This window comes from Aulonocara stuartgranti, assembly GCF_965226115.1.
Source record: "Aulonocara stuartgranti genome assembly, chromosome: 5".
Taxonomy (NCBI): Eukaryota; Metazoa; Chordata; class Actinopteri; order Cichliformes; family Cichlidae; genus Aulonocara; species Aulonocara stuartgranti.
Genome location: NC_138943.1, coordinates 15,605,731 through 15,631,238, shown reverse-complemented (window position 1 = coordinate 15,631,238; position 25,508 = coordinate 15,605,731). Strand labels below are relative to the sequence as shown.

Below are 25,508 nucleotides of genomic sequence, written 5' to 3'. Positions count from 1 at the left end.
ATCACACAGCTGCTGCAGATTTGTCTGCTGCACCTACGTGACTCAGTGTCTGTGAAGGTTCTCAGTACACCATGTCATTGTAGTCTAAGGGTGGCTGTAGCTCAGGTGGCAGAGCAGGTCAGCCACTAATCAGAAGGTCGGTGGTTCGATCCCAGGCTGCACCCTGGCTGCATGCCAAATATCCTTGGGCAAGATACTAACCCCGTGTTTGCCTACTGGTGGTGGTCAGAGGGCCCGGTGGCGCCTGTGTCCGGCAGCCTCGCCTCTGTCAGTGCGCCCCAGGGCAGCTGTGGTTTCAATGTAGCTTGCTATCGCCAGTGTGTGAATGTGTGTGTAAATGGGTGGATGACTGAATGTAGTGTAAAGCGCTTTGGAGTCCTATGGACTAGAAAAGCGCTATACAAATGCAGGCCATTTACCATTTAAGGAGCTTGGAAAGAAAAGCGTCTAGACTTTGTTAAGTTTCCTTGAAGATGTTTCACCTCTCATCCGAGAAGCTTCTTGACTTGTAAGAGCAATTGGTGGAGAGTCCCAGATTTGAAGCCCCATGGGAGTGTCCCCAAGAGGGTCATGGACCCCATATTGATCCTCTACCTAATCACACGAGCCAAGGTGTGAAAATGGGTGTGGGTCACATTCAGCCAAGATTTCAGGTGAGCTCATCACCCTATCATGTGATTTACTGAGGTCAGATGGCCCAGGGTGTGAGTGGGCATTAAGGCGTCTGAGAATGGATCTCAAAACTGGATTATAGATGGCAGACAGTTGGTGTCGTAAGCCACCCCCTCTGTTCAAAGATGGTCGTTCACAGTGGACATAGATGGCTTCTTTCACTCCTCTTTCGAACCATCTGTCTTCTTTGTCCAAAATGTTAACATTGGTGTCCTCAAAAGAGTGGCCCTTGTCCTTTAGATGCAGATGGACAGCCACGTTTTGTCCCGTCGACTCTTTAGACTACATCATTCAGTCCCACCACACCGCAGAGCTTCTCTCTTTCACTGAGATCTGGAATCGGTGGAGACCATTTGAGTGCAATAAACTCATTGTCATGTTCAAGAAACCATTTTAAGATGGCTGGAGCTTTGTGACATGGTATGTTATCCTGAATGTAAACATTTATGTTTCATGCAAATTCTGACCCTACCATCCAAATCTTAGATATTAGATTGAAAAATGGGTGAGATGTGAGATGGAGCTGCTGGTAGGCAGGGTATGTAAATCATGCCATGTCAGTCTGAACATGTGTACGAATCCTCATATTCACTCACCAACTGCTTTGTTGAGACTACACAATGACATTAATAAATACACGTGTAAAAAGTGTCATTATGAATTATGAAATATCATAAGAATAATACATGTTTTTTCTCAAGTCATCTTGTGTTTTTATAATGCATTTTTTGGTGTTTTGATGTTTTTACAGTATATATTTGTGACTGTCACAAATGCATGCACATTAATGTGGCATGTCAAATTAGTTAAATTGCACACATTTGTAAAAAGTAGTTTAAACAGTTTTCATCATGCCTTTGCAATATGTTAGACATTTAACTGAACTTTTGGCCAGTTGTTTACACTACATCATTCGTGTACACAGAACATGCAAATAGAAATGATTCTTCAACATTTTCATACAGTGTTTTGATCAGACACCTTGCCTGAACTTTGTGAATTAGATCAAAGCAAAAACCTTCTTTGATTTATGTAACTTCCCTGAGTTAATATGCAACCTTTCACCAAAAAGCAACTTGCAAGATATTTTTAGTGCTGATATGATGTATTTCACTGAGACTCTCCCCAGCACACTGTTGGTTATTTCATAAACCAAACAAATATAATCAGTTTTTCCAGTTCTTTGTCTTTTGTTCTAAGCACACACATATGGATACTAAACAGCTCTCCAAAGCCCTTTAGCTAATCACTGCCACACTGCAAGGAAACATCTAAATATGGCAAGTCTTGTCTCAATACATATTTACTTTTTTTTTTTCATCCGAAATAAGAGAACATTTCATTTTTAAGCTTATTAATTAACAGTTCTCTTCTGCAGCATTTGGCTCAGCATCAAGCGGTTCATTTTTAAAAGTTAAACAATGCTATATATATTCTACACAAACCTTTAACTATAATGTTTTAAAATTGCTCTTACAGATCAGCACTGAACAACATAAATGGAACTTTAGTTAGGTTTATTCAAATTACATCATCCTGTATTCTGCTGAAGCCACTGTTTACATAATTGGATGTGTTTGGAGAAACAGAGAAATATAGAAAATTCTGTAACATTTATGCATTCACAGATTTTAAATATTTACAAATTGATTACGGGCAAATGATTTACAAGGATTACCATTGTAAGTTATTCAGCTTTGATGCATCAGATCTCATTATTCCTGTGAAATGCATGGGTATCCTCTTGAACCACATTTCCATTTGACCAGCTTAACAGAGTTCAACGTATTCAGTATTTCTCACCATGATCACAGAAGCTTGAAAAAAATGTAAATGGTTTTTTACTCCTCTGAAGACATTACTTTATGCTCATTTTTAAAAAGCTATATAAGAGCAAAAGGCTCTCATCTGCTACACTTGATTTAATGCAGCAGACAAAAAAGAATTTGGATCAGCATTACAGCAAATTCTTTTCTTTTCAGAAGCTTGGCTACTGTTCTTTATCCAAACTTACATAAGGACTGTAAATTTTTTGAATAATTATTGCTTAACATGTCAGTTTATTCTTAAAGAAATAATGTTAAGATTCTTGGAGTGTATATTCTAAAACTGTGGTACTTAGTAGATATGTTGTTAATGAAAACAAGTTTAGTTAGCATAATTTAATTAGATTATTTATATTATATTAAGTCCTGCTGAGGCTCATGAAAATGCTATTGCGTGTGCAGATACTTAGTCATAGATGACAAATTTAATTGTTTTCTTCATGGTGGTACAATTTGCAGTTCAAAGTATCACAACTCCATAAGATTTACCCTAATATACAGGCCATTTAAAGATGAGGATTCATCCCTTGAGGATGTTGTTGACCCCAACATAACATTGTCAACCAATAAAAAAGAAGACAAGAAAAAATGGGTGGTTTTCCTGTGACTGAATTGAGGTTTTTGTTGGTTTTGTTTTTGCTGGTTTGCTTTTTTGCATTCAGCCCGTGATTACAGGTAGTTTTGGCAACCATCTGGTTGCCCAAATGTTCATCGTGCAATACCCTTAACCTCCAGGTAACCTATTATACTCACAAGGTGATCAAAAGTGGTTGATTGTTTGGAGATCCCACTGTATCCAGGAACCTGTTTCCATACAGACTTTCTGGCTTGGACTGGCTACAAAAACTGTCAGACAGATTGGCGAAGGTTTGAAACTAATTGCAGTCTAATTTGTCAATTCAGACAGATTGCCAATCCTTTGCAATTAAATTGCAGTGAGTGCAAGTAATCTGCCATGTGTCTCTTTGCAATGTGGGACTCAATACAACTAGTTGACAATTGGATGTCTTCTAGTTATATTCCTATATTACAGCAAGGTTGCTGAATGCCTGAGTGCCTCTGCAGTTACATTTACAGAAACTACGTCATTGTTTTGCCAACTTGACACCATTCAGTTTTAAACTAATGGCTGACTGACTCGTATTATTTTTAATATTATAATCTTATTGCCATTTTATCACAAAAGCCAACAAAGACAGAAACTGACTGTGAGTGGTTGCAGACCTGATCCCTATCTTCAAAGCGACCCTTTCAAAGGCAGCAAAATTGTAAGTACATAAAACATGGTCGCAGCAATGTTGTTCATGCTGTTGTTTATTGTTTTCCCTCGTGTGAATGTACTTGTTAGAACTGTAAATTTCAATTTCCCACATTATACATTATTTTGTAAAATAAGATTAATTTAAAGAAAAAAATAACTGCCTGTGACTCTGAGAAGTTCAATGTCACAAACACTTATTTTATTATATTATGCTCTTTCAATACCCTTAGGCGAGGTCAGGAATCCAGAGCACACTCTGAGTATTTCATCCCTATGCACTTCTTTACCCATGAGACTCTTGCAGTCTGATGCCCCGGTCCACTGTGGCTGCCTACTTGTTTTCCACAGGAAACAAACAATGTCCTGCAACTTTTTTCACATGTAACACATTGCACTTCAAATATGGGAAAGATATTCTACATCTGCATCTCATAGTAAACAGAGACAGATGATATCCATGAAATGGACACTGGGGAGGCTCTCATCAGTGTATGTAGTAACAAGGCTTCAAGCTACTCGTGAGAATTGGAGAACTATCCATATCAAATCGCAGACTGCTACTTCTGGTCATTGACATTTTAAACTCACTAGACTGTATACTTGAAGGACAGGAATTCAAGTTAAATGTTCAACAGATGGAGGTAAGTGAGTTCCCAAACTGTGAGGTAATCATAGTTTGAAACTATTTCAAAACATGCTAACAGTGAAACTATTTGCATGCATGTTTAACTGAAGACTGACTTCTATTCTTGGCTACAATAGTTCAGGAAGGAAGTAACACCTTAAAAGACACTTGGCTTCAAAGGAAGTAAAAATGAATGGGGAATGTAACTGTTTTGCAATAACAATGAGTGTTAAATGTCTTATCTTACTCCTGAAAGAAAATCAAAAAACTGTTATTAACATTTTCAGTTGCGTTCAAAAGTTTACATACATCATAGGCATGAGTGTCATGGTAATTTGGGGCTTTTTTTTTTATTACTTTTCCATCCATCCATCCATGTAGTTTCTTCCACTTGTCTGGGCCACAGCTCAGTACCTCTTTCAGCTCATCTGGGACAACAATAGGGTGTTCCCAAGTCGGCCAAGAGATGTAATTTTTCCAGCATTTTTTGGGTCTTATCCCGTGACCTCTTCCTGGTAGGATATACCTGGTAGCATCAGATGTCCAAATCACCTCATCTAGCTCCTTTTAATCTGGAGGAGTAGTGTCTGTATGCTGAAACCCCTCTCACTTGACTGAACTCCTCAATCTCGAAGTCAAAAGTCAGCCATAACTAACTTCCAGTGTTTACATCCACAATCTCATTCTTTCCTTTACTACCCGTAGTTCGAGACCATTGGTGAGCGTAGAGACCTAAAGCAACCAGCAAATCAATAGCTTTGCTTTAACACTCAGCTTTCTCTTCACCACAATGTCTGGTGTCATCCGTGACATCCGTGTCACTGCAGATGCAGCCCCAAACCATCTGTCAAGCTGCCCTTTTCCTCTCCCCTCTCAAGCACACCACCTACAGACTCCAAGAAGGCTAGGTACGCTGAACTGGCGTTTGGTGCATAAATGCAAATGAGAATCAGGACCCATTCTCTGACCCAAAGGCCTAGGGAAGCACTCGTTTGTCCACTGGTAAAAAAAAAAACAACAACAACACAACCCTGTGCTGTGGTATCCCACGAATACGCACCCCTTCCTGCTGCCTCCAGTCAACTCCAGACTAGAACAGAGTCCAGCCTCTCTCTACAACACTGGTTCCAGAGTCTAAGTTGTGTGTTGAGGTGAACCTAACTATATCTAGCTTGTATTTCTCAACCACATACAAAGCTCAGGCACCCTCCTTCCATCAGAGAGCCACCTCCTCTGGCTGCCTCCAGGGTGGGGCTGATCATTTTTTCTCTTTTTCATAGGAGTTGTCTGATTCAGTCTTCATCAGGGTCCTCACCCAGGAACAACTTGCCTTGGGAGTTCCTGCCAACAACAGAGACCCTGGGATAAGCACCAGAGAAAGTCCTTAATTAAAATTGGTAAAAAATTAAAAATCCTCTGACAGACCCATAAATACTACTTAAAGTTTAAAGAAACAACAGAGGTGATCCTCATCCCTAGGTTTGTCACGGAGAGTGATTTGTGCAGATTTAAAAATTAAGAACTAGTAAATGTTTGGCCTCATGGAAAATATGAACTTTTGGCCAGAATAACCTGCTGTGTCCTCTACATCATGAAATCATCATTTCTTAAGCCCAAGCCATGTTAAGCTGGAAAAAAAGATTGAAAAAAAGGTTTAATTTGAGATTGAGAGGAGAATTTTCTCTTTATATCCAGGTCCATTCCTCCCAGCTCAGGAAACAGAAAACCTGCATTTTTCCGTAAGCATATTAGTTCCAGTGATAGATCTTGATTCTCACTGAATGAGAAATTAATCGCTGTGACCTGGCACAAGTGTTTTGGCACATTGACGTCTGCCTCCAGTCAGCAGGTATTATCTGAGTGTTTCTTCATCTTCCTCATGGGCCAGAGTTCCCATTGGATTTTTTTTTATCAGGCTCATATATATCTCCTGACAGTTACCTCAGCATCTTTAACTTATTGAAGTAAAATATAGCAGCGCCAGGGAGCAGATGCCAGAGGGTTACTCACTCCACCATGTCCCACTGATTGAAAACAGATCTCTCACACCAGAGGGGGAAGAGGAGACAAAGGCAGTGTAGTAAGACTCATGCTGTTCACATTTGATTTCCAGTTGTATTGGCACAGTTTTACCCGGCTAGTCAGCAGTCACAGATTGTTGCATTCCTGTGCTCTGTAGATATTGTAGATATTTATCAATGGTTTAATAACAGTGTTAAAGAATGGGCATGCACACATATATAAACCCATCTTACTTTCTTGATTTTTTCCCGTTAAATTAAAATGAACATAATTCGAGAGCCATGACATCCTGTTAGCCCTTTTCTATTCACAGTGAAGTGCTTTTCGCCCAGAGCTGTGTACACAAGACTTAATGCTCAATGCTCAAAAGACAGTTCTTCTCCAATTAGTCTGAACAGTGGATTTTGCTTTCACAAAATGTTCTATGTTGTGCTAGCTAATTTGAAGTCAAAGCACCGCTTACGCACACATCTAACCTCAAAAAGCTTTACCTTTTCTAGTAATCCCAAAGATCTATACCTATTCCCTACTTCTACAGTCAATTATAGCATTAGGGACTAACTTGTGAAGCAGATAAACGAACTGGAATGCTGAGGTAGTAGCTTCTGGTCTGCTGCTTTATCCCCATATCCCTCTGGAAAATGTATATGCTGAAAATTATGGCTAATTTATAAATGCAAATGTCTTTAAAAGTGAGAGAAAATACTGGTACCTATAAAATTAAACGGGCAGTGCATAAAATGTCGATTCCTTCATTTTTTCTGTCAGTAATGAAAGAATTGTATTGACGTGCAACAACAGTGCAATACTACTGCATTTTGTAACGCTTGTGCTGACCTTCAAAAAACTTGAATTGTGGTGATACTCTGCCGTAACCTCACTCTAATAATTGTCTTAACAAAACATAACTGAAGCCATAATTAAGGATGCAAAGCTTCTAATTCTAAAGTCCTCTACTGAAGACTCTGACTATAGCCCAGCATGTAATGTAGGTTAAGGCTTCAATGCACTAATTAAAAGATTACGTACATCTTATAATATATCTTTTATTCATATACAATTATTGTACATACTTGGACATTTTTTTTTGTTTTAACTATATAACAATGATCTCATCACAATGAGGTTTCTAGGCAACCCGCACTATAGAGACATACTGCACAACAAAGTCTAATATATAACTCTGTAAAACATGAAAATGTCATTTCCTTAACAGTATAATTATTGAGCTTTAGAAGGTTGTTTTTTCTTTATAGTATTGCCTTTGTGCCAAACGTTATTCTACTCAGGGTAACAACATCAACAATATGATGACTTACTCTGAAAAAAAAATCTGCGTATAAAGTTATTTTGTTTTTGTTTTTTTTAGTTTTGTCTAAGTTTAAGTTCAGAATTTTAAAAAAATCACCCAAAGAACATGGAAAAAATCTGTTAGGGACCTGTGTGTCATTGTAATTAACTGTCTTCTCACTGCTATAACAGCTTTAGATCACTTCCCACTCTCCAGTCTTCTTGACTAATTCCAATCCATAAAAACAAAAGTGGATGGCATATAAAGGGCTTTAGTTGTTTGAAAAGATCAAAAATCAAAGAGGAAATACAGTATACATCCATATACTGCAGAAAGTGGACACGCAGAGTACAAAGATACAGAAATATATGTAAATATAGTGGGCATCCAGCATTTATCAACTCGCCCTCCAAGTTGGAAAATGCTGTCGTGCACAGGGGTCTCAAGAGGAAGAAGTATTTGCATCGCTGTACTTTTTTCTGTATTCGTTTTACTGTATTTCATGCCTCCCATTAAAATTACACACAATAACACAAACATTTTTGCCACTTTGTATGAAGAAAAATGTTTTTTAGCCTTTCAATGAATGTTGATAATTCCACAACCCTTCAGATGCATCATCCTCAAATTATACTAGTTTCCTCATTACTATTATAGGAGCATTATTAGCACTTTAGTCTCTGACCGTAGTGCAGCTTCTGTTAGAAAAGTTTATTTTGAATACAAGACATTCCTTTGCAAGCATTTCTACTTTTATTGCTAATTTTAAGGTAGATGAAACAGAGTGAATACAGCAGCTGACTGATGATTGGTTAAATTATGAGGTAAATTATATGGTTGCCTGGTTTGTCTGTAGTCAGCCATTAATTAAATTTAGTTTAAACTATAGACTAAGGAAATTTTATTGGTGTGGAAGTTGGAAAGTGTGGACCTGTCATGAGAGACTGGTACAGTTAATGTAACAATTCATGCAATTAAAAGAAAAAAGTTAAGAGCTGTCTGTTTTATTTAGTATGTGCTGCTGTTCTCTGTTCTCTTTACTCTAGTCAGATGTGTGACATTGCAGGACAAATGGAAAACAAAGTATTTTCTGGCGATTTAGTTTCGAAGCTACCTTCATTATTTCCTTCAGTTTCCACCCACGTGTATGAATAAAAAACATTTCCCTGTCACTTAGAGCTTGTTAGAAATGCACTGATCAAACAGAGATGTGGATTTTATCATATGACACTGGTATTTGCACTACTCTCCCATGGAAGAGAACAGAAAAGTAACATCACTACACATTTTCAGGGGTGTGTGTCTGTTTGTATGTGTTTCCGTGCGTGTGTGTGTATGCGTGTGCGTGTGTTTCCATTTTCAAAGTTTCCTTCTTACATTTAGAGGTGCGTAGAGAAGAATAAAGCTTTACTGTGCCCCAGGGGAAGTTTACTTTGCAGAGAGTGGTCAAATAAATATATATATTATACAATGTGATGTACAAAAGCAAATGTGCTACACTATCACCATGAACCATGAGGGAAAGGATTCAAAACGTGTTTAAAGAAAGGAACTGGAACTTAATATGTAAAGGATGCTGAAGGTCCAAAATGATTTGAGTCCTTTAAAGGACCATCATGTCATATACTTGCTAAAGCTGATAAAGTGTGGCCCAAGACATCTTAAAGCATACCTTTACAGTTTTAGCCAGTGTGTTCCAGTTTTTTAAGGTTAAGAAAGCCATAGAAGATGAAAGCACTGACTCAATAAGGGAAAGATAAAAGATTTTCTTTAGTGTCCTGATACATTAATAACTTTGCAACATTTACTGCCTTTCTACACAGTAAAGGTTTTTTTACTTTTATCTCAGATGTTTCCAGGGATGGAAAGTGTAGGAAATATTTAACTAGGTTACAATCTGCTTCATGCTGAAGCACCTTTCAGTTAAAGTTTGCTATATGCATTCGATTGTAAATTTAATATAGCTGTTTTCAGTGTTGTTACCTTGGCATACTCACTGAATAAGAAAATACCTCCACATTGTAAAGTTTTTATTAATTTTATTTTCTTACCAATAAAAAGGGATTCATGATGAAATTAAGATATGATCAGCAAACACTTTATTTTCACTATTTATGTCATATTTAACCAATTACTTACACACAAAGTATATTAAAGTATGTGTCACAGTGAGTTTTATATATTTACTAGGTATGTGTGTTTTTAAAGGGATGTCAAATGCTGTCATTTTTCTGTAAAGCAAATTTACCTTGCCTTTAGGTATAAATAAAGTTACCTTACCTTACCTTACCTTACCTTACAGTCCATATTTTTCTCTTGGTAGCCCACACAACTTCTACCGTAGGAACTACTATAAAAACAATCGACTTCTAACACTCTTGCTTTATATAGTCAATCAGTTATTGTTTTATTTCTTGAAAACAAAGACTTTAAGCAAGATATGTGCACCTTACAAGTCTGGTGCCTTACAGCTGCTTATTGACTTTGGATAGAAATATGTTTTAACTCCAAGTTGGATCGCCATAATGAATGAAGTGTCAGATTAACTTAAGTAAACAGCAACTGAGATTCCTTCTGGGGTCAAAGAAACATTACCTCACGAAAATGGAAGGAAATAATTCTCACTTATCAAAAACTACTCAAAATACCAGTGTTCACAAGTTACATGGATAACTATTTCCAGAAATCATGCTTTCTTTGCACAAAAGACTTACTTTATCTCATTAAGGACAGCAGAGGTGTCATGCAAGGGGTCTCAAGACAGCTTTAAGTGGCTGTGAGGTAATTAGTGGTGTAGTAAGCTGAAAATCTGCTACAGACGACTCCTTATTTTTTTACTTTTGCTTCCAATTGTTCATTATTAAACTCCTGCATAGTTTTAATTGACCATACTTGAAAATCTTAGTAGAATTGAGCAGTCTAATGAAGTGAAATCAAATTTGAAAATAAATCACTTACCTCAGAAATGCACTGTGTAACATTATGCTTCCTTTCCTTGTAAGTGCAAGGAATGAAAGGCTGAGCATCTTTTAGAGAATAATCTTATGCAGGCAGAATATACCTATACAAAACATTACTTAACTGTCATGATTAGGCTGTGTGCAGGCAGGATGAGGACGCAAACGCAAGCTCACGGAGGCAGGAATGAACTCAAAACACAGTTTTATTGCTGACGGAAGTTAAGGCGATACAAAATAATATGAAACTAAACTGGGAAGTCATAAAGGAACTGACTCACAAGGAAACACACAGAGGGGCACACAGTCATGAGGGAGAACGCTAGGGGTGGGGGAAAAAATCGATACTGTGTAGTATCGTGATATTTTGTTTGCTAATAATGTATCGATACAGGGACAGCAGAAGTCGATATTTTGTTACAAAAAAAGGTTTTGTGCTCTGACTTCAGAGCATGTTGATCCTTTTTCTGAGCAAGAATCCTGACATTCCTTCACTGTCCAAATGTGTTTAACTTTTTTTTGGCAGCAATAAACATGACAGTTTACTTATTTTAATTTAAGACATGTTTTATTTTAATTAAGTTTAAAACTTTTTTATTTAATGTAAAATTATATTTTGTTTTAATTTACTTTAAAATTCTTCGGTTGCTGAAGGGGCTGCATAGTTTTCATAAATTGCATAGTTCAGAATAGCTATAATTGTACCAGATGGTTGCATTCAGTTAAGTTGGACTAGACTGTAATACAAACCGTTCAGTTTGTCAACAATAAAACTGACTGAAATGAGAGAAAAACTGAGTGCGAGACTTTGATATTAGATAAAATGAATATTGATAAAGTTTACCTTTATGTACAGAATCTGAATATCGCAAAATATTTAAAAAAAATTGCAATAATATCGTATCGTGCGTTAAGTATTGTGATAATATCGTATCGTGGGATGTATGGTGATTCCCACCTCTAGAGAACGCGACACTGAACTGAGGGAGACGCGGCCATAAATACACAGAGGGTTAACGAGGGAAGTGGGACACACGGGGAACACAGCTGACACAGATAATCGTAATGAGACAGGGCAGGATCGAACACAACATGACACATACTGACGAGAGACTGTCAAAGTAAAACAGGAAGTAAACAGAGGTTCAGACAGGAGGAGAGAGAGCACGGGGAGAGCACAGACATAACGGGCTGGGGAAAACATGGAATAAAACACAAGGAGGGGAAACGAGGGCTCACAGATACACAGAGGGGCACACAGGGGGTAATCAAATAAGGAACATCTTAACAGAACAACCTAGGAACCAAGGCATAAATAAAGAACAAAATACAAAACACACGAAAACTAAGAATACTGGGCCAACATGGCAACAAAAGGTTACTGTAACTGAGAGCAAAAACAGAAACGTTTATTTAATATTGAAAATTAAAACCACCTTCGAACTAAAAATGTGTTCTAACATTGGAAATTAAATTTTCATGTTTTAGGCAGAGTATCATCAAGTCTAAATGATCAAAATATGGACTGTAAAATAGCACGTGATGCTCCAATAAACGTACGTCTCCCTTCTTCACTCAAGTTTCATACGTACTGTTACACTTGTAAGTGGGGGACCTGAATACTGTATTGCCAGGAAATACTTTACTTTGTGCTTGGTTCGACTCTGGTGGCCTTGCTAATCATATAACAACATCAATGAAAAGGCCTTTTGAAATAAGAACCCATAGCCGGAAAGCTGGGTGTTAGTCTACAGGTTGTTCATTCGCTCTTGGCAGGCATTCAGGCCTCAGTTAAGGCCACAATCTGATTATATTCCCACTTTTAATCTCAATAAACACACCTAAGTGAATTAAACTTGACACTGAGTGCTGGTTATGGAAGAAGCAAAACAGACTCATCTTGATCAGGATATGGGGGGAAAAGAGAGTTTTTGCTTTTGAAAAGGTGGAAAGCTAGTATGCTTACTTCTTTTTTGTTTTTTCACTTTTTTTTATGGTTTTCATCCCTTTGCATTATTTACAAATTTGTCTCGCAACTCTTTGGATGAAAATAAGTTGTGTGTTTCCCGCAGTGAAGATGACTTCCATGTACTGGGCTGGCCTCTGAGTACACGTGCATATCAATAAAAGGAGACTCTTTGAACCTTTTCAATTCGGCAGAGCATTTCAGTCTCCTTTCAAGGACCCAAGAAGCACAATGTCTCCATCCACAGGACAAATGTGGTCATTGAATGGCTTCTTAAACATTAACCGTGAACCATTACTAATATGTTATAGTTATGAGACATTAATCCAGTGAGAAGATTGTCGCTAGTGCAAAAAGGAACATTCATTATAAAAAATTGAAAAAAAAAAACATACTGAGATATCATTGCAGGGATCTGACCATGTGGATCTGACCATCAAATGACTAAAGATAAAATAAAAAGAAAGAAAATACATTTGACACTAATTGACTGTCAGCGCATGTTGCATTATATCTTTCATGTATGTTTGCAGTTTCAAATGTTTTCTTTCAGTGATTATTTAGCCTTTCAGGATGGCACTATAATCCATGCCAGCCAGTAGATGGCCCTGCAACACAACTATAGTTACAGCATTTCCACTGTACATGCATTTAAGTCAAAGTGATTATACATTATGTTGATTTTCATTTCTTACAAAGAAGTAAAGTCACTGCATTACTTACATTTTGTGAGGTGCATTTGCAACACAGCTACTGTTCAATATCGATCATCTACATTGTTTTGTTTTTAACTCAAAATCACAACAGAGACATTGAAGACATTTCTGGGAGGTTTCATTGATTTATTGTTTTACCAATTTCTGTGCAAGGGTAAGAATTACAAAAATCTACACACTAGAGATGATAATATATCCTGTTTCTATCATACAATGTTACTTTTACAAGCGTCCTTTAACAATATGTATATATTCATTCCGATGTACCTATTACACATTAAAGATATACTGATCATCCTCATAAGACGGACCACAAATATCACCAACAGTAAACAAGTTTGGCTAAACGTACGCACAGCCTGCAGTGACCATGTGTACTCTAGACGAGGCTTGACAAGCTTCAATGATGATGTGCTATATCATGTTCCTAGTACAAGTTCATCAAAATGAAAACACAAAACTTACAAATGCAGCACAGTTCCCTGTAGTGTTTTTTGTATAAGTGCATTAGTCATTTGAAGTGTACGAGAGTCTGTTGAGGTAACACAGCTAATCCTTTAATATAGAGAGTTGACAATAATATAAGCTCTTTTTTTTATGTTTGTCTTTATTTCATTGTTTTAATTATAGGCACAGCATATCTATAATGGTCACAACAACTTTCGGTATTATTTGTATTACTGTACTTCAGGTTATTTTGCTACTCTCTGGCCCATTCTGACATTAACAGATGAAGAAAAAAGAGAAAGTAGTTTTGGCTAAGGAAATCACTTACTTTTCTTTTGATATATAAGAATTAAGAAGTAACTTTAGAAACAGATTCCCAGTCCTGACACGGAGTGGACACTATCAAATATTAGAATCACAGTGGGTATATAACAGTCCTGGTCCACTGCTGAGGAAATGTAACAAATGGAGGGAGAAGAGGAGCTGCACTGCTGCCGCCTGACACAACTTTGCCTGACACAGGCTATTGGACAATGAGACTACCTTCGCAGTGGCCGTAAACTTGCCAGACTGAAGCAGCAGCACAAGCTGGCAAACTGGTGCCAATTAGGCCCATTTGTGCTTTAGTTGCCAATCAGTCTGCTGCCAGGAGTTTCACCAACACTTTTTTCTTAGCTTTACCCAGCTCCTTACATTTCAAGGTAACATTTGGAGGATTTCATTTAAAGCCACCGTGCATAGAGGTTTTGTATAGAATCTTTTAACGGCTTGGGGCCGAAGCCCATGATAACATTACACAGCTGCAATTTCCTTGGAGCCAGCATCTAGTGGTCATTAGAAAAACTGCAGTTTGAGACAGGTCCACTGTGTTTTCCCCATCCAGCCATGTTGTCTGTCTGTCTGCTTATGCTGTGACGCTGTGGGACAGGCTTGCTGAGACAACTTCTTTCAATATAAATGGTATATAAAAGGAATATTATGAACCACCACCACAGACTAGATGTCTACATGATTAGTGGTGAAATATTCCCTTAAGTATTCTCTTTATAATGGAGCAGGAAACCACTCACAAAGAACACGCTCATGGCATCTTTGTAACCTAATAACATTTCATTGAGATACTTCTCTGTTGTGTTTCAGTAAACAGAAGCATTTTCCAGTGCATCCCTTTACCCAGCATGGCTATTCAGCATGACAGCATTACTATAAAATAATTCTCATAGATTTAAATCCTATTTTTGCGTAACATATCACTGCAGTACAGTACATTGACTTGTTCCCAACACACGTGGAAACAGAGTGGATGTTGTGGGCAGAAACAAGCACCTATCCTACACTACACAAGATTAGTGGTAAATATTCATCGGGTGTCAATGTTTGTTTTGCCGTCCAAAAAAAGGGGAAGGGACATGATGATAATCTGAATCACTCTGTATCCACAGCATTCTTCAACCACTTGTCTGACTGGAGCTACATGTTACCTTGTTTGTCCGAGGAAGAAGAGGAGGTGGATGGTGATGGAGACGGTGCTTTGGGGAAGACCCTGTCAGTGGGAGTAATGCTCGGGCTGCCCAAACCAGACGAACTGGAGCTGCTGGAGCGGTGAGGTCCTTGGCCCTGTCCAATCACAGGAGCCGGTCGAACAGGTCTGACAGGCGGGGGCCTTAAAGGAGCACTTGGTCTACGGACTGACAGAGCGGGCTTAAAAGTGGTCATAGTCTCAGATGAGGAGCTACTACTGCTGCGTCGCTGGGCTGCATCTGGATCCCTGATCACCATGGTATGGAGAGGGCTGGCAGACACCTCCTGCACTCCACCAGGGTGCTTAAGCGGCTCCAATGTGTCGAGCACAACGTCAGGCGCGTGCTTGGCTACATTCTGCCTCTCCAACTCACGCAACTCATGCAGGGCTGTATTCATTGTTTTCTCTATATCCTGAGAAGCATAAGTAGAGGAAAAAACAAAAGACACTGATGTCAAGCAACCAAGCAGAGAGTAGCTAAATCTATTTTAAGTTTTATTCCTCAGAGCTCGAGCCTTTTTATGTGATGGTGGAAAAACTAAACCCAAAATTTTATTTGCCAACTGTGTAATGTTTTGGTACCCATCAAAGAGCTAATGATGCACATAATATTTAGGAATGGTAGCGAGAATTGAGATTTTTTTCCTCCTTAATTTTGCCTCGATACAGTTATGATTTTTCAGATGAAGCTATAAAAGGAAGCTCCCTTTTTAGAGAAGCCATACATATAGGATAGTTGTATACGTACATGTTTGTTATACAATAAAATAAGAAAAGTCTATATTAAAAACTGCATGTGCTTTTAAGGATTTTAATCACCTCAGCGAGTGCCTCGGTCTCAAGAGCCTTGTGGTCTCCTAAACTTGCATGCCGGGTGGTGCTTGGTGATGATCTTTGAGAGTGGCTGTCGACAAACGCCTTTCTATCAGGGTGGCTGATGCAGCCAGCACTGCCAAATGTGGTGAGACGGCGTTTCTCGGGACTGTCAGTTAGACCCCTGCTGACAGCTATTTTGTGTGGACTCTGGGGGCGAGGCATAACCCTGGGGGGTAGATCAGCAGCTCTGGTGGGGCTCAGGCTGTCGGCGCCATTCCTATGGCGTGGAGCTGCAGCGCCATCTGATCGCACTCGCACCCTAAAAAGAGGCGATGAAATTGATATTTAATTCGTGAATAGTTTCAGTTTCTTTGCTCTGGATAAATATTCAATGTCCTTCCTCTCTCAAGTCCATCCCAAATATCTAACTGTTACTACCTTCCTAATGCTGGTCCAAAGCGGTTCTCAGGTGTGTGTTCACAAGGAGACTGACGCTCATTCCTTGATGAGGTTCTGTCATCGTGGTGCGGCCCACTGCTGGTCTCACTCTCAGTCCGATGAATGCTCTCTGAGAACGCGTCGTCCCTGATACAGATGCATATCGATGACGCTTTTTTATTCATGTTTAACATAGAAAATAATTGACAGTAGTCTGCTAGATAAACTAAATAAGGAGTTCTGCAGTGTTTGAACTGTTAATTCATTTCTGTGTTCAATTTTTTTAAAGATTTTTTTCTTGATGAATGAATCATTGATAACTACATTCCCATTTCATTTAAAGCAACTGTTCATTGAGTTTTTGTACAAAGTATACAATCTGTTAAAGCCAGAACTGTAAGTGCTTGATTCTGAAGCCAAAGCCGACGTAACAGAGTTGTAATTTCCTTGGAGTCAGTGTCTAGAAGTCAATAGGGAACTGCAGTTTCAGGCAGTTTCACTGTCTTCAACTTCTTTCATTATAGTTGTTGAAAATCAAATGAGAATCCTTAATAATCACATCCCTGCACAAAAACACCACAGCATTGTACCTACCAAGCCCATTCTTTTAAAGGGAAACATTAACCACTAATTACTCTGTCCTTTTGGTCCTTTTCTGCATAAATCACTACTCTTCCTAATTTAGCTTTAATTTTGTTACCTGCCTACTATTTATCAGAAAAGAAGCTATTAAGAAATTAAAGGCCTCCATTCAATACGTGACCTGAGTGAATGTCCATTCGAAGAAAATCTCTTTTTAGCAAATTGTGGATCAGAGGGTAATTGCTTCGACCACAAAGGTTATGTTTTTGTTACCCTTTGTCTGTTAGCAGAATTACAGAATAACTACCACTTGAATCTGAATCATGAAAAGATGGATTGTAGCCAAATAAAGATCTCAACACATTTTGGAATAAATAAGAGTGATTAATGTGCTTAGTTGAGGTCTGCCCTCTTTGAGTATCTGTTGCTCCAATAAGAATGCAATAAAATGAAAGTGTAGCATTTTATTCATAATGATCCTTTCATTAGGAAGATTTCATTAAGGCCAAGCTTTCTGAAAATGGAACACAACTGACAAGCTTTTTTTTTTTTTACTTTTTATGGGCTTCACAGCCTAAATAAATCTAACTTACATGTCTTGTACCACAATGTATTGATGTGGGATCAGCCCATCCACACCATTATGTCGCCCTTCCCACCAGTCCTGAGAAGCTCGCAGGTAGAGCAGCAGAGAGGCTCCCTTCTTAAAGGACAGCTCTCTTGGACTTCGGCCCACGTAGTCAAATTTGGCTATGGCTTCGATTTGCTCCAATTCTGCCATATGAAAAAAGATCAGAGGAAATCTCATTATTTTCTCTGTCAGCTTCTCAACATCCAGCTGCTGTCTTCACAATGGATTGATGTGTTTGCTGACTCACCATCATCACTTGTGTTAGGCCCGGTACCATTGTCAATCTCATCCAGAGCTCCTGGTTCACTGTGGGGGCTTTCACTGGAGAGAGGAGATGCAGAAAAGGAAATGAAAAAAATAAGAGCCATTTACGCACTCTTATTCTTCAATCATTACCTTTTATAACAAAGGAATCCTTAATTACCAGACCAATATTATATTTATCATGTGGCAGCAACCTCAATAGACCGAGGCATGCAGACAGTCAAGACAACCTGCTGACATTCAAACCAACCATCGGAACATGAAAGAAAGATGATTTACGTGATTTATCAGCTGGTCTTATCATTTCGGAAACTGCTGATCTACTGGGATTTTCCCACCACAGCTAGGGTTTACAGAGAATGATCCGCAAAAAAGAAAATATTCAGTAAGAGGTGATGGAAAAATGGTCAGACTGCTTCCAGCTGGTAGGAAGGCAACAGCATCCTAAATAAGTACTTGTTACAATCAAGGTATCCAAAAAAATATCAGTGATTGCACACCTAGTGCCATTCCTGTCAGTAAGTCTACAAGTCATGTGGACTTACCAAAGTTGGACAACAAAAGACTGGAAAAATATTTCCTGGTCTTTCTTCCTTTATATTCAGATAGTAGTGTCATAATTTGGCACCAGGAACATGAAAGCATTGGTCCATTGTGCCTTGTATCAACAGGTGGTGTAATAGCATAAGAGATGGGTCTTGTGATACTCTGGGCCTTGTGATACTCTGGGCCTGTCAGTACCAAATCAGCATCTTTTAATCAGCACAGGTTCAATGTTTTTTGTGACATTCAGATGGTAGGGTCAGAATCAGAGCATTGTGTCAGCGGTTAAGGCTGCTGGTGGTGTAATGGTGTAGGGGACATTTTCTTGGGACACTCAGGACTAACTAAGCATTATTTAGATGCCACAGCCTACCTAAGTACTGTTGTTGACCATATTCAGCCTTCACAGCGTACTTCTGATGGTTGCTTTCGGGACAATAACATGCCATGTCACAAAGCTCAAATCATCTCAAACTGTTATGTTGCAAATGACAATGAATTCACTGTAGTCAAACGGCCTCCACGGTCACCTGATCCTAATCTGATAGTCTTTGAGAGCGGAATGGGAGATTCGCATCGTGGATGTGCAACAAACAGATCTGCAGCAACTGCATGATGCTATCATGTCAGCTTGGACCAAAATCTTCCAGGACCTTAATGAAGATATGCCATGAATAATAAAACAGCTCGGAAGGCAAAAGGGACTCCAACCCAGTATTAGCAAACTGTGCCTAATAAAGTGTCAGTTTTTATTGCAAATGTTGTTCATGCAAATGAAAAGCTAAAAAAGATCCTGGCCTTTTTAATTTTTCTATATGCATATTTTTTCATGTATTTTTTGGAAACCTCTAAAACATACACTTTATACACCAAATTAAAGCAAAATCCAAACTACCTACTACATTAAATGTGAGATTCATATTATCCAATTAAATGACTGATCAGGATAAATCCTTTTAACAAGGAACTGAACAGCTACTCTTCATTCTTTAACCCTTGTGTGGTGTTCGTATTTTTGTTACTCAGCCAGTGTTCATGGGTCTGGTGGACCCGCTAGAGTTTTGGCTTTCCAAATTAACACTATCAAACAATTTTATGTTAAATTACTCAACAGATGTTTACTTCATCCCAATTACAAGACATATGAACAGCAAACATGGTTAATTTTTTCCCTTTACCTTTGTTAGATCACATTTATGAATTAATGTGCTTCTCGTTTTTCTTTTATATAAAATGTTGTAAATAAATCAGTTATAATCAAGTGGAGTGAGTGGAAAGACACAACACATTTACACGTGAAAAAATAATTAATTGTTTAATTTTTCTTTTGAAAAAAACTGAACACGGGTCTCACAGACCCGAACACCATACAAGGGTTAATTCTAGCAGTTGGATCATTTAAGAAAGGCATTATTGATGTTATTCAATAATCATATTGCTGGTGCATACAGTCTTTAAATAAACAACACTTGCTAGCGTCGCTATAGAAAATAAGTCTTGTGTTTATGAGAAAAAAGCCAATACCCTTTATTAGGTGTCTGTCTAAGAAGATAATTCAGTATTGAGTGTAAAATCTACAGCCTTGTACAAAATGGCTTAGAGCCAGGGTAGGAAGTGGAAAATGTTACATGGTGCTATTTTTCCAAGGCCAAGTTGTTAATGGCTCAGAAAACACAGCACATTTTGGACACCTAGCTTTGAACCTACCAGTATTCGTCCCCTCCAGCCATGCACTTCTCATACACAGGTCCCTCCAGTTCTCGCTGGGTTGGAAAGATGACCTCATGGTGGATGATGATTGTCTTAATGATCTCATTAACATGTGCTTGGCAGGCCACAGGATCTTGGTCATCTGGTATGGGCATCAGTGTGGGGCCAAAGCAAATAGCGAGATTGTAGGGGTCCATCATGTTCTCATCGCTGTACTGGGAAAGACTGTGGAAAACAGAACCAGTAAGTATCATTATTTTAATTTTGCACACCGGAAAATTTGTAGTGACGAGACTTACTGGTTTAGAAATGCAAACAGGTATCTCATGACGATGATCACAGGCCGCGGAAGAGTCACGATTATCTGCTGAAGGTGATGAGCTCTTTCTGCACCAGAGTCAAGCTCTAAAAGTAATAAACAACAACAATCACAGAGTGCTACACTAAATAAAACATATTCCACATGTTTTCCTGGAATGTTACTCACTGGTAGTGGATATGAGGTCGGCGAAACGCTCTTTAGGGAACAGGGGGTTTTCCAACCCCCGGAAGTAAAGCTTAAGAACTCCCGCCACAGAGTTAATATCATGATCTGTCTGATCATCCATCAGTGGATCTTCTCCTGTAGATGTAGCATATTTTCAGTCTACTCAGTATTCATCCATTGCACTCACTTTCATGTAAGATAGCAGTGATTCTTAATATACATTTCAAATTCGGAAGTTAATGTATGCATTAAGAGTGCAGTTATGTTTGCTCATTTAGGATGCTGATCTCATGTATTATGCATTAAATGGTTTACATGTCCATTACAGGGTTACATATGGCACACAGGCTCTTTATTTGCACTTTAGAGTCCTGTGAGAGTAACTGCGGTTTCTGAGGTGGGCAAAACGAAATTTAAAATCAATCAAGAGTAGATGGCTAAGTGACCTGGGACTAACCTCTTTCAAATGCATTTTTAATATCATTGACTTCGACCTGGGATCCTGGAACTCGAAATATACCTTGCTGCTGAAGACCTGTGGACATATAAAGCTGTTAGTCTAAAATGGAAAAAAAGGTATTAATATAAATGGCACACCCCCTTAAAAATAAACCAGATTTATTTCTGTTGAATGTCTCAGTAAAGGAGTTTCTTCTGTTTTTTGTATCTAAGTATAAAAACAAGCTTAAAGATAGGAGACTTCAAACATATTAAAAAAAACAAAGGAAAGGGAAGGGTGTCTGAGGGCGAGCGTCTGGTGGCCGGGCCTTAGTCCATGGAGCCCGGCCGGGCACAGCCTGAAAAAGGGCCATGGGCCCATCTTCCTGCAGGCCCACCACCCGCAGGAGGCACCGTAGGGGTCGGGTGCAATGTGAGTCAGGCGGCGGCCAGGAGCGGAGGCCCTGGCAGACCGATCCCCGGCTAACAAGACTGGCAAATGGGACATGGAATGTCACCTCTCTGGTGGGGAGGGAGCCTGAGCTAGTGCGTGAGGTTGAGAGGTACCGGCTAGATATAGTCGGGCTCACCCCTTCGCCTTTCAAGCCAGGTCCTGACTGTCGTCTGTGCTTATGCGCTGAGCAGCAGTTCAGAGTACCCAGCCTTCTTGGAGTTCCTGAGTGGGGCACTGGCGGGTGCTCCTCCTGGGGACTCTGTTGTCCTACTGGGAGACTTCAATGCTCACATGGGCAATGACAGTGAGACCTGGAAGGGCGTGATTGGGAGGAATGGCCTCCCGGATCTGAACCCGAGCGGTGTTTTGTTATTGGACTTCCGTGCAAACCACAGTTTGGCCATAATGAACACCATGTTCGAACATAAGAGTATCCATAAGTGCACGTGGCACCAGGACACTCTAGGCCATAGGTGTCAAACTCTGGCCCGCGGGCCAAATTTGGCCCGCAGCCTAATTACATTTGGCCCGCAAAGCCATACCAAATTACTATTAGAGCAGGCCTACTGGTATTATACAGCTAATATATATATTGTTTAGTATTAAGCTTTGCTTGTTCCATATTCAGTTTTCCAGCAAAACTTATTTGAGTCCATAAGAAAAAATTCATTCTTATATCTGGAGGAAGATTTTTTTTTCAATAAATATTCATGTTAGCCCGCGACTTTGTTCCAGTTTTGAATTTTGGCCCACTGCGTATTTGAGTTTGACACCCCTGCTCTAGGCCACAGGTCGATGTGGTATGTAATCGTATCACCAGACCTGAGGCCATATGTTTTGGACACTCGGGTAAAGGGAGGGGCTGAGCTGTCAACTGATCACCACCTGGTGGTGAGTTGGATCAGGTGGCGAAGGAGGACGCTGGACAGACCTGGCGCACCCAAACGTACAGCGAGGGTGTGCTGGGAACGTCTAGCAGAGGCCCCAGTCTGCAAGATCTTCAACGCACACCTCTGGCAGAGCTTCAACAGCATTCCGAGGGAGACTGGGGACATTGAGTCCAAATGGACCATGTTCAGCACCTCCATTGCCGAAGCCACTGCATGGAGCTGCGGCTACAGGGTAGTTGGTGCCTGCCATGGTGGTAACCCCCGAACCAAATGGTGGACACCTGAGGGGAGGGGAGCCACCAAGCTTAAGAAGGAGTCCTACCGGGCTTGGTTAGCTTGTGGGACTCCAGAGGTGCTGTTGACTTCGACAGAGAAAATCATCAGGCGGTGGAAGGAATACTTTGAGGACCTCCTCAATCCCACTGGCACATCTTCCGTGGTGGAAGCAGAGTCCGGGGACGAAGGGGATGACCCGTCAATCTCTGGGGACGAGGTTACTGAGGCAGTTAAACAACTCCTTGGTGGCAGAGCCTCGTCCACCCCAAGTTCCTGAAGGCTCTGGATGTTTTAAGGCTGTCTTGGTTGACACGTCTCTGCAATGTTGCGTGGGGATCGGGGGCAGTACCCCTGGACTGGCAGACCGAGGTGGTGGTCCCCATCTTTAAGAAAGTGGACCAGAGGGTGTGTTCCAACTACAGGGGAATCACACTCCTCAGCCTCCCTGGGAAAGTCTATGCCAGGGTGCTGGAGAGGAGAGTTTGAACCTCGGATACAGGAGGAACAATGCGGTTTTTGTCTTGGCCGTGGAACACTGGACCAGCTCTTTATCCTCTTGAGGATACTCGAGGGAACATGGGAGTTTGCCCTACCAGTCTACATGTGCTTTGTGGACTTGGAGAAGACATTCGACCGTGTCCCTCGGGGGTCCTGTGGGGGATGCTCCGGGAGTATGGGGTGTCTGGACCATTGTTACGGGCCATTCAGTCCTTATATGACCGTTGCAAGAGCTTGGTCCGCATTGCCGGCAATAAGTCGGACTCGTTCCTGGTGGGTGATGGGCTCTGCCAGGGCTACCCTTTGTCACTGATTCTGTTCATAATTTTTATGGACAGAATTTCTAGGCGTGGCCAAGTGGCGGAAGGCTTTCACTTTGGTGGTCTCAGGATCTCATCTCTGCTTTTCGCAGATGATATGGTCCTGTTGGCTTCATCAGGTGATGGCCTCCAGCTCGCCTTGGAATGGTTCGCAGCCGAGTGTGAAGCAGTGGGAATGAGAATCAGCACCTCCAAATCTGAGGCCATGGTCCTCAGTTGGAAAAGGATGGAGTGCCCACTCCGGGTTGGGGACACCCTCTGAAGGGTGGCTGGCCTCTCCCTTAGAGATAGAGTCAGAAGTTCGGCCATTCGGGAGGGGCTCAAAGTAGAGCCGCTGCTCCTCCGCATTGAAAGGAGCCAGTTGAGGTGGTTCGGGCATCTGACAAGGATGCCCCCTGTGCGCCTCCTGGGCGAGGTTTTCCGGGCATGTCTCACCAGGAGGATGCCCTGGGACACGCTGGAGAGATTATATCTTCTCTGCTTGGGCTGCTGCCCCTGCGACCCGGCCCCGGATAAGCGGAAGAAAATGGATGGATGAATGTGGCAATTAGACTATAAACACCTTAATTCAAAAATTGAGGGGTGGGGCCAAAGCTTCTGCTTTTTCAGTCATAACTGGTGGAAATCAAAATTACATTGTTTTTCTTATTAAAACAATCTTCACAAGACAGACGTTACTATTAGTTAGTAAGAGATTCATTAGCATCTCTTGGACAGTAGAAGTCCTGTTTATCACTTACACCCCATCTTCTTTCTTATATATAAGGATTAATGTAAGCTGAGCATCATGAATATTAGAATGCAACCCATTTTGAGAAATGAATGAATCATAGAAATTAATATTTCACCTCACTCTCTCATCCAGGCTTGTACATATGAAATGCTCCAGTTTAAGATTTTCCAAACGATCCAGTTGGAGCAGTTATATTATCTCACATTGAATGCTATTTCACTGCTAATAACTTCTAAAATACCAAAAATATTTGAATGGCTACTATTAACAATATTAAGGTTGTATATACATATCATTCAGTTTTATTTTATTTATATAGGACCGAATCCCAACAACAGTCACACCAGGGCACTTTATATTAGGTAAAGACCCTACAATAACAGAGAGAAAACCCTAACAATCAGATTGTATAAAATTATATGTTTTGTTGTGTTTTGATTATACAGACTGAAAACTACATGTAAGCAAGAAAATGAAAAGGGAAACTCTGTCTGCTCTGTCTACTTGCTGTAATGAATAACTGTCTGTCTGTTGGTCTGTTAGCACTCTTTTGCAGTTTTTAACCCTTTCATGCATGAATTATGACAACCTCAATCAGGATTTTTTACATTTTTATTCATCTTTAGGCATGAAAAAAAGATTTTTGAACTTAATTTTTTTACACATGTATTTTTAAAAGTTTTTTTTTTCATGTCCACTTAGGTGGACAACATACGTTTTTGGCTTATGAAGTTGACAAACGAATAAATAATATACACTGTGTGTTGTGATCATGTGCAAGTATACCATCAACCCTGACACACATACAGGAAAACAGCCTTTGAATATCTCTCCACTGTAGTGACCACTATACGTGAAAGGGTTAAGATATAATTTTCAAATTTTGTGTGATGATAGACACCAATAAAAGCTCGAGTTGATTAATTTAGGTGAAAACTTTATATTGAGAGTCTGGAGAGACATAAGCGCTCTTATTGTCGTCGTTTCTATCTAAAATTGCAGGGTCTCTACTTTGCAATATAAGAATCCTTAATGCAGAATCCGATGCATTTTTGTTTTGTTAAATTTGAATTTGTTGAATTTTGTTGTAAATTTGCACTACACAAATAAAACATCAGCCTTT

At 39.8% G+C, this 25,508-nt stretch overlaps 1 protein-coding gene across 2 annotated transcripts in view; it reads right to left on the bottom strand.

Annotated features, from left to right (window-relative positions):
- Positions 1–13,437: 13,437 nt before the first annotated feature.
- Positions 13,438–25,508, bottom strand: part of LOC309706399 (SLIT-ROBO Rho GTPase-activating protein 3-like) — a 37,390-nt gene continuing 25,319 nt past the window's right edge. For both annotated transcript variants that reach the window (XM_082532908.1, XM_082532909.1), the window contains exons 14-22: positions 21,234–21,311; positions 20,777–20,911; positions 20,589–20,694; positions 20,287–20,514; positions 18,020–18,093; positions 17,735–17,915; positions 16,560–16,706; positions 16,125–16,440; positions 13,438–15,718 (exon numbers count right to left, since the gene is read on the bottom strand). In XM_082532908.1, the coding sequence (XP_082389034.1) occupies positions 15,254–15,718; positions 16,125–16,440; positions 16,560–16,706; positions 17,735–17,915; positions 18,020–18,093; positions 20,287–20,514; positions 20,589–20,694; positions 20,777–20,911; positions 21,234–21,311 (1,730 nt within the window). In that variant the 3' untranslated portion in view covers positions 13,438–15,253. The remainder of the gene's footprint in view (positions 15,719–16,124; positions 16,441–16,559; positions 16,707–17,734; positions 17,916–18,019; positions 18,094–20,286; positions 20,515–20,588; positions 20,695–20,776; positions 20,912–21,233; positions 21,312–25,508) is intronic.